The sequence below is a fragment of the Monopterus albus genome, unplaced genomic scaffold (assembly GCF_001952655.1).
Source record: "Monopterus albus unplaced genomic scaffold, M_albus_1.0 scaffold64.1, whole genome shotgun sequence".
In the NCBI taxonomy this organism is placed as follows: Eukaryota; Metazoa; Chordata; class Actinopteri; order Synbranchiformes; family Synbranchidae; genus Monopterus; species Monopterus albus.
The window spans coordinates 1,342,679-1,354,727 of NW_018127944.1; the positions used below are offsets into that span (position 1 = coordinate 1,342,679).

Below are 12,049 nucleotides of genomic sequence, written 5' to 3' on the forward strand. Positions count from 1 at the left end.
GAAGATAAACACGACATAACTAATAGTTTGTAATGTAAACTGGGCTCAAAACAACTGAAATGTTGCCCATTTTCTACGTTATAGGGACACGTGGTGTGAAAATACGTGAAAATAAACGTGTGTGCGTTTGTTTAGAACTGATCCCACCTATTCAGTTTAGCCATTCACAAAAGCATTGCGTCACTGCCTCAGCACCTGGCCTACGTTTTTATTTTGAAAGTCCAAAGCGGAACTCCCATGTCTCCTGGATGCTCCGTCTTGACTGCAGCACCGTGCAGCTACTTCACAGTCACCTAGTGGAGAAGACTTACCAGTCCGAGTTGGTTGATCGGAGGTAACGAAACGCACCGACTGGCATCGCGCGGGACAAGAACAAGGACGACAACAAGAACCTCGTTCGTTACGTCCCGTGCGCCTCCTCACCTCCTCCACGTTCCTCGCGCACGGCACGATGAACGCATTCTGGAGGTCTGGACACTGTGGACAGCAGCGCTCAGTGAGAAACGGGATTTAGTGGCAGCGGCGGTGCCCGAGCCAAAGACTCTGGCAGCCAACTCGTGAGGAGGGTTTCAAACCTTTTCCACTGTTGGATTTTAAATTATTTTTATGGGTTTTTATGAAGTTTACGGAGATTCGGTTATTTTTTTTTCTTTTCATGAATGATTGGTGACATTTGAATGACATCTGAAATTTGGAAAGCTAACATTTGCTCTGAAAACGGGATATTTTGGGTGAGTAACGTCTTCTTATTTTTGTTTCTCTCTTTCTCACGCACATTTTTCTTACAAGCACTTAGGGAATGAGAAAGATCTTCATTTCCTTGTAAATGACAGTCGGACAGGTTGAAGTCTCTCTGAGTTCAGCAGCAGTCCTGTACAGTGTGTGTGAAGCGTGGAGCTTCAAGGAGCAGCCCCGCGCTCCTGCCACTGCACAGGTGACGCAGATGGAACGACTCCTCTGAGTTCTGGTCTGTGCGTAATCGTCGGGTTTCAGCCGGTGTGAGCACAGCGAGGACACAACCTGTGCCTATTTTCCTCTCCTTGGTTTGGAGAAAGAGGGTCTGTTATGTTCAGCGCTGGTTGCGCTGTGAGTGGGGCATGTTTGTGGCTATTGGTGAAATTAGACTCATTACAAAAATTACTATATTTGGGCTGGAAAATGGATGTGCTTTTCAGTGAAAAACAAACTTGCTCAGAAAAAGTTTTTTCATTATCAGAAGTCATTCTCAAGTTGTCCTTTTTAAAATCTTGATGCTTTGAATTGTGGAAAATGTATGGAATGAGAGAAAACGTGGCAAATGTTCCTGAATTGGCACAATTACGCACGTTTATCTGTCGATCAGGATGAGTTTGAGATGTCCATCAGATGCGTCTGAGACTAATTTGGTTCCTATTCATCATCAGTCAAACGTTTCCATTCGTAATTTCACTGTAAAAAAGTAAAATATTGACTTTTATGATCACCCCGTGCTCGTTAGAGTGAACACGCCTTTCTCCTCACTGCAACAGTGACGTCTTCTCTGGTTCAGATGAATTACACATTAGTCTGTTTCGCAGAGCCGCACTCCCTAATGCCTGTGATCATCTCTGAAGTTCCTCCAGAAAGCAGCAGACTTCTCTTTGAATGAACGAACTGTGCGGTTCGCTCCCTCACCAGCAGCAGATCAGTCATCCCCTCTTCAAACACACGCGTTTCAATGGGATTCAGATGTTGATTTTGGCCACTCCGCTCCGCTTTGATTCGCACCATGAAAAATCACCACCGGAGAAAATGAACGGATTATTAGGTCCCACAGCAGGGCGCTGAAATGAGATTCGGGACTTGCATTGTATTAGCCTATTAAACTGTGGAGTCATGAAACAAGCGCCTGAATGGTGATAATAAGGCTAATGCTGCAAATTAATTGTATCTATTGACCCAAAAAAAACAACGACTACCAATTTTCTGCATTTCGGTTCCAAATTAGATTCTGATTGCCTCTTTTCATTATCGAAATTGGCCCGGGACCATCTCCCTGTGTAGCTTTAGTGCCTTTTCTTTTCTGTTTTATAGAGTTGAACAGTGCATTCATTTGCTCCAACTTATTTAAGAAGAGCTGATATCTGTCATGCACACACACAAATTCACCATCATTTTCCAATAATTAAAAAAATGTGTGTGGCAGCAGAGACGTTATAGGAGTTTTACAACCAATTGTCTCTGTAACATTTAGATTATTACAATTTATTAGGCCCAATTGTTAGTATTTTATACTCCAATCTGATATTTCTGTAGGAACAAAACTGTTTACAGTGGCTCTATAGTACTTAATTGTATTTACTCTCTCATAGCTGCACTATAGTATTAAAGGTCTCATAATCTATCTGAGGCATTTAAAACAGAGCATTTACTTTCCCAGGGTGTCTGCTGTAATGTTCATAATACAGGTTTCAGTGACTGTGGTTTTTATGGTTACCTATTTATTCTATATTCCCTCACCGACTAAAAAGTCATTCTGCATCCTCTGTGTGGACAGTGTAGTCTCTTGTACATGCACTGCACGACAGGTGGCGTGTCAGGTGGAGGCGAGTTGAGTCCACAGCCTGCAGCACTTTACACCTCTAACAGCTTTAAAGTGCAGAGCTCTCTGCCTCTCTTCTGACATGAGGTGCCTTGGTGCTGTAAAGAGAGGGTGATGGAGTGGTAAAGGCAGGGGAGAAGTGAGGAGACAAGAGAAAGGGAGACAAAGTGAGGAGCAGGAGGACAGAAATACAAGAGAAGAATTAAGAAATGGTAGAAGAAGAAGAGCGATGATGATGGTATGGAAGATTACCCCCTTGTGAGTCTGTCTGTCTTTCTCTCCACCATCAATCCACCTGCTCTCCGCCTGGATCATGTTTGCACTTGTGCTCTTCCAAAAACCATCTAATCCTCCTTTCCCAAAATGACAAAGACGATCTGGCCCCGTCTGTTGATTCTCTGGCTTAATTATCAAAGTCACTCTGTAGAGGTGTGACAAGCATGTGACCTCCTCGCACTGATCCCACTGGGACGACAGGGACTTGAACCCCAGTTAAAGCACTTTTCTGCCTTCGAGCTATTACAGGGTGAAGATAGTTCTGCATGATTCATGTTCATGTATTATTCACTGCAGTGGTTATGTTTCCCTTTCATGCTTAAGAAAATATTTGCATGAAAACACCGAAGGCTTTGGGAACTCTTCTTCTTCTTCTTGGTGAAATCAGATTGTTTGTATTTGGCTGTGCAGTGTGTGATGAGGTCATGTCCTGTGCTCAACACGTCGCTTCAGTGTAAAAAAAGCGCTTGGTTGAGTTTGATTGCTCAGTAAAGTTACACATTACCTACTTTTCTTACACAGCGCTGTAATTAGTTTCAGTTCCATGTTAATCATGTTGCAACACTTGGCTACTCCTCAGATTCAAGGATTCACTGTGTACACAATTTAGTGACTAATACCTGTCACCAAATTAGTCAATGTGAAGCCTGTACTTTCAACAGGCTGTCATACAACCTGTCTAAACAGATCTGCATGTTGAACCAAACCTCAAGCTTTGTCAGCTCTCAAAGTGAAGTGCCCATAAAAAGCTGAGATTTCTTTGTTTGTGTGTACTTTCCAAAGAAAACCAAAGTTTCAGTTGGCAGAGACCTGCAATCAGCTACCTTCACGCCTGGAGAATGAAAGTCCTGTAGAAACAAACTGCAGCAGCTGTAGGTGTCTTGCGTTGTAAGAAAGTGAGGATGGGCTGAGAGAGGAGGAGAACAACTGGAGCGCTTCTAGAGAATAAAGGCTGCAGTTTGTTGGAACATGAAAGGTGCAGTGGCAGTGTTTAGGTTGGGACTGCGTGTGTGTCGGTGCTGCCTTATCAAGTGTGTAGAGGAGTGATAATGTGCAAACAGAGCCTGGGCTTCACTTAGTGCTGAGCAAGGAGTGGGTCACAGATCCTCCGAGGCAAAGAAAAACAGTACTGTTAAGTCTTAAGACAACACAACCTTCCTCTGGACTGTGTGTGTGTGTGTGTAAAATACACCTTTCTGTGCAAACAAAGCCCACTCTGAAACGTTTAAACCGCTCTCCAAACCTGTGCATGTGTGTTTGTTAGGGTGGCTGTGGTCTCACGGACAAGGTCTGTCCTGCAGCTGGACAGAGCTGCTAAAGTTTAAGCTAACAATGAGTGTGTGTGTGTGTGTGTGTGTGTGTGTGTGTGTGTGTGTGGATGTTGGGGGGGGGTTGCTTTGCTTTTCTGGGCACCCCACTCAGCGCTTTCTCTGCAAACCCCAGTACATTCCAGCGTCTCCCTGCTTAAGCAAACAGTGCAGGGCACTCCTCTGTCGCTCACCACGGCCGTCACACTCACTCCTCCTCCTCCTCCTTCTCCCTCCTGCAAGCTGCCAGACACATTGGGCAACTGATACTGTAGACTTCGACATTCCTCATCCTACAGGAAGATTAGTGAGTCCACGTCAATTGGTTGTTAGACCACGCAGAAGAGTTTCGCAAGCAGAAAAGCATTCTGTGAAAGGAATGGCTGTTTAGGTCAGATACTGTGATTTCTCTCCCTCCTCAGCTAATCCTTTTGCAGCACAATTAGTTGTTAATGAACTTGTATCCTAGGCCAGGTGTGTGATACAGAGGGTTTTATGGACTGTTCCAATATGAGAGTTCCTACCCACCCATTTCAGACAACGATTCTGAGAAAGAAAAAAGGTAAATAGGGATTTCCACCGTGATCTTTCAATCTATGTGGAATGTCGGGTGAAAATATGGTAGCATGTGTGCAGACCCTGAGGCGCTTTGTACTGTGCTCAGTCTTACTTTTCTTTATTGTAAACAGTGTTGGTTTCTTTCTCTGATTGCACTGATCCCCCTTTCCCTCCAAGGTAACATCCAGTCTCCTTCAGCTCTGATTGAAATTTTCCTCATGTTTGTTCACTTTCAGGTCAGTGGTGGGGCCGCTGTTCTGCTGGACAGCATGCAAACGGACGATGTTGTCTGAGTCGGGCCGTGCTGCTCTGCGTCTCACCTCTTCGTCCAGAGGAATGACGGCTCCGTGGTGTTCGCTCTGGCTTTCCTTCTTCCTGCCTCTGTGCGTCGCTCCGGCCAGGCTGCCCACTGCTCAGCCCACAGGTAGGATCCAGTATCAGACCCTAGCATATTTGTACATGCTGCTCATACCACTGCTGAAACAATACAGGCAATTGTATTCACAAAAGATTTGGTGCTTGGTCTGAGACAGAAAACTGCAACATTATGGAGCAAATTGACAATTTGCTGCCATCATCCTTTTTCTGGTAGAAAATGTTCTTAAAGGCATCATGTTTCTGGGGCCAAGTAAAGGGTTTTCATCACAGTGCATAAGAAATAAACACATGAAGGAAAATGATCTGACACAGTTGCACATCTTTTCACTTCATGGTCCTAATTGGTTTTTGTAGTGGTCATTTATAAAGGAAAAACACCAAGCATGCAGTGAATCCTGCTTTGGAAATGTGAGGATTTGTTGCATTTCTCTGTTTTATATCACTGTGAATTAAGTATCTAGTGGTTTTGGACAAAACAAGGATTTTTGCTCACTCAACATCTCAGGTGGAAAAACTCAGCTGTGCACTTGGTCATAAACCAGGTTTTCTGTGTTCATCACTTCAAATGGACATTATTATTTATGTGAATGTGTGGGAGTCTTCTTTTTTGTGAGGAGGATTTAATTGGACCCTTCTCTGTTTGCTGAGCTTAGCACGACTTTTCCTCTCAAAGCAGAGAAATGCCCAAAGATCAGTCCAAGAGAATGTCGACTGTTTTCTTTAATCTAATCATATTGTGTGAAAAAACTAACAGCAGTACAGTAAAACCAAAGAAAACCTAGGAGGCGGTGATGTAGATAATACTTTGTCCCCTAATGGTTTGCAGGAGGAACTTATTCGCACATCGTTCCTATAAACATCTGGTGTTTTTACCTTTTTGGTGAAAAATGACTTCTGTTAATAGATGAAGTTTGTTTTGTATCTGAATCTTCTGTGGTTTGTAGTGAATTGTTTTGATGTGGAGTGCACTGATTGTCATTGGATGCAGCTGTGCAGATCACACAGGGTGGATAGAAATACCTGATCTGTGTTGTTGCTTCGTTACACTGTGTATTTCAGCCTTATAATGTTTGAAGTATTAAAACTATATTTTGAAGCATCTGTCATTTTAGTTGTTGTCGTTTTTTGTTACGTTTGTTCTGATTAACTGAGGTCAGACCGGAGATTGAGACACAGACTTAAGTGACAAAAAATAAGGACTTGAGACTTGGGAAAACTCCTGGAACAATAAAAAGAAGACTTTGTTTCAGTTTTAGGGCTCTGCATTGAAAGGATTTCATCTCTAACAATAAGATCGATAACTTGGAAAGGAAAATGTTTATAGGTTATGTAATCTTAAGCATTCAAAAAGCTAAACCAGTTACTTTCTGGCTTCAGTCTGACTTGTACTTTCCCCAAAAGACTTAACAACAGATCTGCATGAGGCTGATCTGACACAATCCCACTGTACCTGTGTGAAACACACGTTTCACAGCCAAAGGGCCTCTCTCCTCTCCTCTTTCAGCCCCATGCCCTCTTTCATGTAAAACCCAAGTCTTACAATAGACTTGTTGTGATTCTGTCTGCCTGATTGCCTTCCCTGCTGGGAGCCATCGCAGCCGATCGTGCTTGGCCTTATCCACAAAGAAGAGTGTTTCTTTTTTACACCCCTCTGGGTGGTAGGCGTTCAGGCTGGGATCTCGGTGTACCTGCACGGTATGCAGACATGGCGAGATACAGCCAGGACACACTGCTCTGAGGAGGATAATGTTTCATGTTGCTAATGTTTGTCATGTTAGGGTGGGATGATTCATTTGAGCTGAGGTAGATGATGGTTGGGATATGATGTGTAGCCATGTCTCTGCCAGGAACATTTTAGTGAGAAGAAAAAGTTTCTGTAGTCCAACTTTGTCCACTTTTGATATGATGGAGGTTTCTTCTTGACTACAGATACAGAAAAGGTTGGACCACCTGCATCCAAAAGCACAGTCTAGATGATGTTTTACAAGTTTGCTTGATTCAACTAGGTGTAAAAACTGGGCTCCTTGAATCACAGGACAAAGGATTAATGTCACGTTATGCCATGAGGTCTCTCCACTACTGTACTGTATGTGCAGAAATGTTACTTTTTACAGTGTAGAACAAAACCACTCCGTGTAGTGAGGGTGTTTAGTCTGAAGGAAACTTGCATCCTCTCTCATTTACACAAATGGTTCAGCACATCACCCTGTGGCCAGCACAGAGATGAAAGGCTAAATGCTATTACAAGCCAACCTTTCCTAAAAAACGTGTCTTGTCTGTGTGTTGTAGTCAGATTGTTGGCAAGGAGACAAAAAATCACAGCATCATTTAGGCCTTTTCATAGTTTCTGTACATGTTGCTCTACAAGCTGAGAACATTAATAAATAACTAAAATTTAGGTTGCATGATTTTTACCCACCAGCGGAAAAATAATTTTAGCTTTTTTCATATTGAGCTGATCATCTACTGCCTCTGACAAACCGTGGGCTAATTCTTTGGTGTATTTTATCAAGTAAGGTGATCATCAGAGTCTTATAAACCTAAAACATCTTAAAACTCAAAAGGGAAGCAAAACACATCCTTGATCGTTATCTTTTTAAGCTTTAACTGTCAGGACCACTGATGTCAGTGTAATATAGACTGTATATGATATGGAGCTAAACACCACATACATACAGCAGCAATGGTTCCTGGTAGGCATCTCCGGCCTACGTCTCGTCTCCCCTGCAGCCCCCTGGCCTCCAGCAGAGCTCCCCACCTCCACAGATGGACGAGCAGTAGGGATAAAAAGACTGTCGTTTACTGGCAGATGGCATGATTCCCCCTCAGCAGCCTAGATGCAAAGTTGTCACTTACAGTAGGTTTGTGTTTTCTGTGTGTGTGTGTGAGACTGTGGGGGGGATGTGTGTGTCAGGGTCAGACATTAGCAGGTGCTGAGGACAAAAATGCCCTTGAAATCTTGCAGTAAACAAATAATACAATAGCTTGCAATGAATTAAAAGTAATTAGGCTGCGATTTGAGGTGCCTCCTTAGTAATTCTAAATGGTTTACCGGTTTCATTTAGCTGTTAGAGATTAACGAGTGGATGTGACCACTGACCCCTGAGGGCCACCGTAGCAATGTTCTTGCCAAGAAATAAATTCTAGACGTTCTAACTAACTGCACTAACTATTCTAGCAGTGAGACTAAAAATGCTTTCAGAAATAAATCTCAAACTCAATCCCTGGTCTGTATTTATGTATGTGGGAGGTAACAGACACTGTGGTTTGTGTGCGAAGTATAATTCGTGTTTCCATTAAGTCCACGTAATGTTGTTGCAGAGTGCGACACTGTTTATTTCTCCAGGGGCTGGTGGCATTTCCAAATGTTGTGCAATAAAAAACAGTTGATGCGAGAGACTAATGACAAAGAGCAGGGGCTGTGGCTGTGTGTGTGTGTGTGTGTGTGTGTGTGTGTGGGTTATTCCTCTCCCCTCTGTATTTACCGCCCACACCCACACCCCCTGCTGTTGCCCCTGTGGTGCTCAGATGAAATATGTGGCTGCTGAGCTCTGACATTTTCTGTGAAAAAGCAGATGTAGAAATTCAACACATTCAGTTTTGCCATTGCATTGCTGTTTGTGTGCATGTGTGAGACAGAGTAGGCCCACGTGGAGTCTGCAGTTAAGTGAATGTTATGTCTGTATGAGCAGAGGTGGATTATGAAAGGGGGGCAGTAAAGGAAGATGAAAAGACAAATTAAAAGGATAGTGAGTCTGTCTGGATCCGTGGGGCAGAGCTGTTCCCAACCAGAGACGAGAAAAACAACAAATATGTCATTTTTAGATGCACAAAACGATGGTTCAGGTTACAGTGAGGTCTGGGCATTAAGTTGTGATGGCCAGGCCGTGTTCAGACACACTTTCACTCTGTGTGGAAAACAAACTGCAACCCTAGTCATTCCTTTGAACTGAGACAGTGTGTTGCACAGTGGAGACTGGCACCATGCGAAGGGGCTTTGGCAAAACAATGCAGCTTTTGATCTGGTGCATTCTGCAATGCAACATGACAGCATTTGACAAGGTGATGCAAGCAAGCATTCCCTGGGGATTACTTTGCAATGTGAACGCTGGATTCTGCCGTTTACCACAGGAACTGTTGCTGCCATGATAACTTTCCAGAGCAGTAAAATTCTGCGAGTGCCAGTGCTGCCTTTTGGCATCTTAAAAGCTTTCAACACATAAATGCATTACCCCAGATGGACTTCCTGGATCATATTTCATTGTCTCATCCATACATGAAACACATCCCCATCAATGCAGCCCCTTTCGTTGTTTTAATGTAGGCAAATGTTTGTGTGAATGCAACGTTAAGCGACTAGGACATGCACCATGATAATGTGTGTCTTCACAGCTATAGAAAGATCAATTTGTGTGTGGGTGAGGTCACTGGCCCCCGTCTCCCCCCAGCAAGTACTGGTAATGTCAGCAGGGGCTGTTAGAGAACGCCATCCTCCGCACACAAACCCACTGTTATACTCTCGCTTTCTTTGCCAAATTTCATCTTTTGTCCCATGTTCTGTAAGTCTTTCATGGTGAAGTGTTGTCCTGAAGACAGCGTGTCTGTGTGGACCACCATGCAGCGTTGACAGCCAGCTAAACCTGTCTTCAGTTTTTTTTTTTTTTTAGTGTAAAAACATACTCCTAATATGAGTGTAGTAAAGTCTCCTTCCTGCCAATGGAGACTCTATAGATTCGATTTGAAAGTTTATTTAACCAGTCTCTCTGCTGGGCTAAATATCAGAGTAGAGAGGCTTTTAAGCAGCCAGTGTCCCTCTACTACAACCTAGAACTCATCTGGTCAACCCTGATTGGCATAAGATATTCTAGTCTGTACCCCTGGTGTCTTAGACTCAGGTTTTCCCCTCCAACCTAAACCATTAACCTGACCTAACAAACAAGACTGCCAGTGACCCCACACAAGTAAGAATTAACTAAACAATACAACAGAAACAACTGGTGGTAAAGGAAGAGGACAACGAAATGGCCTGCAGCCAGAGGCAGTAGTCCTCTCTGCCTTTTATCCACAACTCCTCCTCTCTCAGGTGCATTCATTTTCCTCGTTACTCACTGCAGAAGGAAGACAGACATATTAACAAGGCCAGTGGAAACAAATGGGGAAGGGGTGTGTCCAATACCCTACTGCAACTCCTTAGTAGATATGAACACACACAGTTTCACTGTGCAGCCCCAAAAAAATGAGCTGCACAACCTTAGTAGATATTCCACTTAGTGTCCCTCTAGTTGGCCCACATGTCCCTGTCCACCAAAGTGGTGGGCTGTTCCTGGCTGGCCTGCTTGCTCCTATAATTGGACCAGGTGTCCTTCTGATTAGCCCCCAAGCCAATCTTCTTAGATTAAGAGCCTGGATCACGTTACTTTTGCTGTTTTGCCCCAGACATGCCATCCAGAAGACAGTATATTTTTTCATAAATCCAGCCTTCATAAACATGTATGTTGTTCACACTGTTATATTTGTCACTAATACCCAACAGGTATTTTTACACCTGGATAGCACTGCTCTCATGAAGCTGAATCTTTTTTTTTTAGCCCTAATGAGAAACTTCTGCCTCTCCAGTGTGCATTTATAAAAGGGTTATTTTCTCCAGTATGATGATAGTGTAATTTTCTGTGAAGCATCGCCACCCTTTAATCATCCTATTATGTAAATGAGCCCTGCTTCAAGTGTGGGCTTTACATGACTCTCTGAATATTGGACCATTCATTAAAATGTAAGCACAACGTTACTTCTTCTGCAGCAACACTCAGGCTTTCTGAGTCTCTGCGTGAATGTTCATTTCTCCTGCAACGTTATCAATAAATCTTTTGGCGAGCGTGGGAAGCATGTGGGCTAAATAAGCTTTGGAGAATGATGATTTCTTAAACAATGGCTGTTCTATCCTCAGTTCATCAGGCACTTAATGCAGTGGACACTTTTCTGGAGATGAATTAAACACAACTCAGTGTCTCATTTAACAAGGGTTTGAAGTGGGGTGCTGCTCCTGGACCACCATAAACCACTTTCATGAGTCTTACAGCTCCATATAATCAGCTATAAAACCCTGTAGAGGGCCCAGAATTTACTGTGATCATCCTCAAGGAAAAATAACTTAATGAATTGTGGATTATCAATCAGAATTAAAGATGTTGTGCTTTGTGTTGTCTCATCCTTCTAAGCACATGATGTATTACTGAGATTTTCATTAAGCACTCACTGTCTGGACAGTGTTTTTCCAAAGATAACACACAGTTGAGCACAGAAATCAAAACGTTACTGAAGGTTTTCAAATCACATCACAGACTGAACTAAAATGTGGTCGGCTTGAATCAGACTGAACTGTGAAACACCCCTCAGAAAAGCATCACTATTACTGAAATATTTCACGGCTTTATTTGGGGACCCAGATTTTTTTCCTCGATGGGTTAAAAGAGTAACCTGATTTAGATATCAACCACTTGCTCTGAGTGTAGAGTGTGAGATCCTCCCAGAAGGCATCAGGCTGTTATTAAATGTACATCTACTGTCGGCTACCCTTCACTGTGCATATGAAAAGTTGGCAGACAGCTGTAGATCAGTAGGTCACTGTCAGCCCACGTCTTCATATGAACCTTGTCTGCAGGCCACAGCTATGTGTGTATGAATACACCTCATTAGTATCCTTTGAAACCCTCTCTGCATGTCACTTGATGAATTATGGATGAAAGTACAAACCTGCCCGGGTGCTCTGCTCACGTGTAACCCCTGCCAGTGGTTTTCAGTCTCTTTTCACTTTCACCCCCATTCAGCACACATACACACTCAGATGCTGTGTCACACCAACACAAACACATTTTAAGCCTTAAATTATCCCAGATATCTCCTCATTTTCTCTCTCTCCTTGGCATGTTTTCCAATTTCCATCAGTTTTGGAGCCCTTTGATGGCTGCATGCG

The 12,049-nt window shown here is 43.3% G+C and overlaps 1 protein-coding gene across 5 annotated transcripts in view; it reads left to right on the forward strand.

The window, feature by feature from the left end:
* Positions 1 to 282: 282 nt before the first annotated feature.
* Positions 283 to 12,049, forward strand: part of fgfr3 (fibroblast growth factor receptor 3) — a 64,095-nt gene continuing 52,328 nt past the window's right edge. For 4 of the 5 annotated variants that reach the window (XM_020604112.1, XM_020604114.1, XM_020604111.1 and 1 more), the window contains exons 1-2: positions 283 to 731; positions 4,938 to 5,125. In XM_020604112.1, coding sequence (XP_020459768.1) covers positions 4,984 to 5,125 — 142 coding nt within the window. In that variant the 5' untranslated portion in view covers positions 283 to 731; positions 4,938 to 4,983. The remainder of the gene's footprint in view (positions 732 to 4,937; positions 5,126 to 12,049) is intronic. The other variant, XM_020604113.1, reaches the window with a different exon arrangement.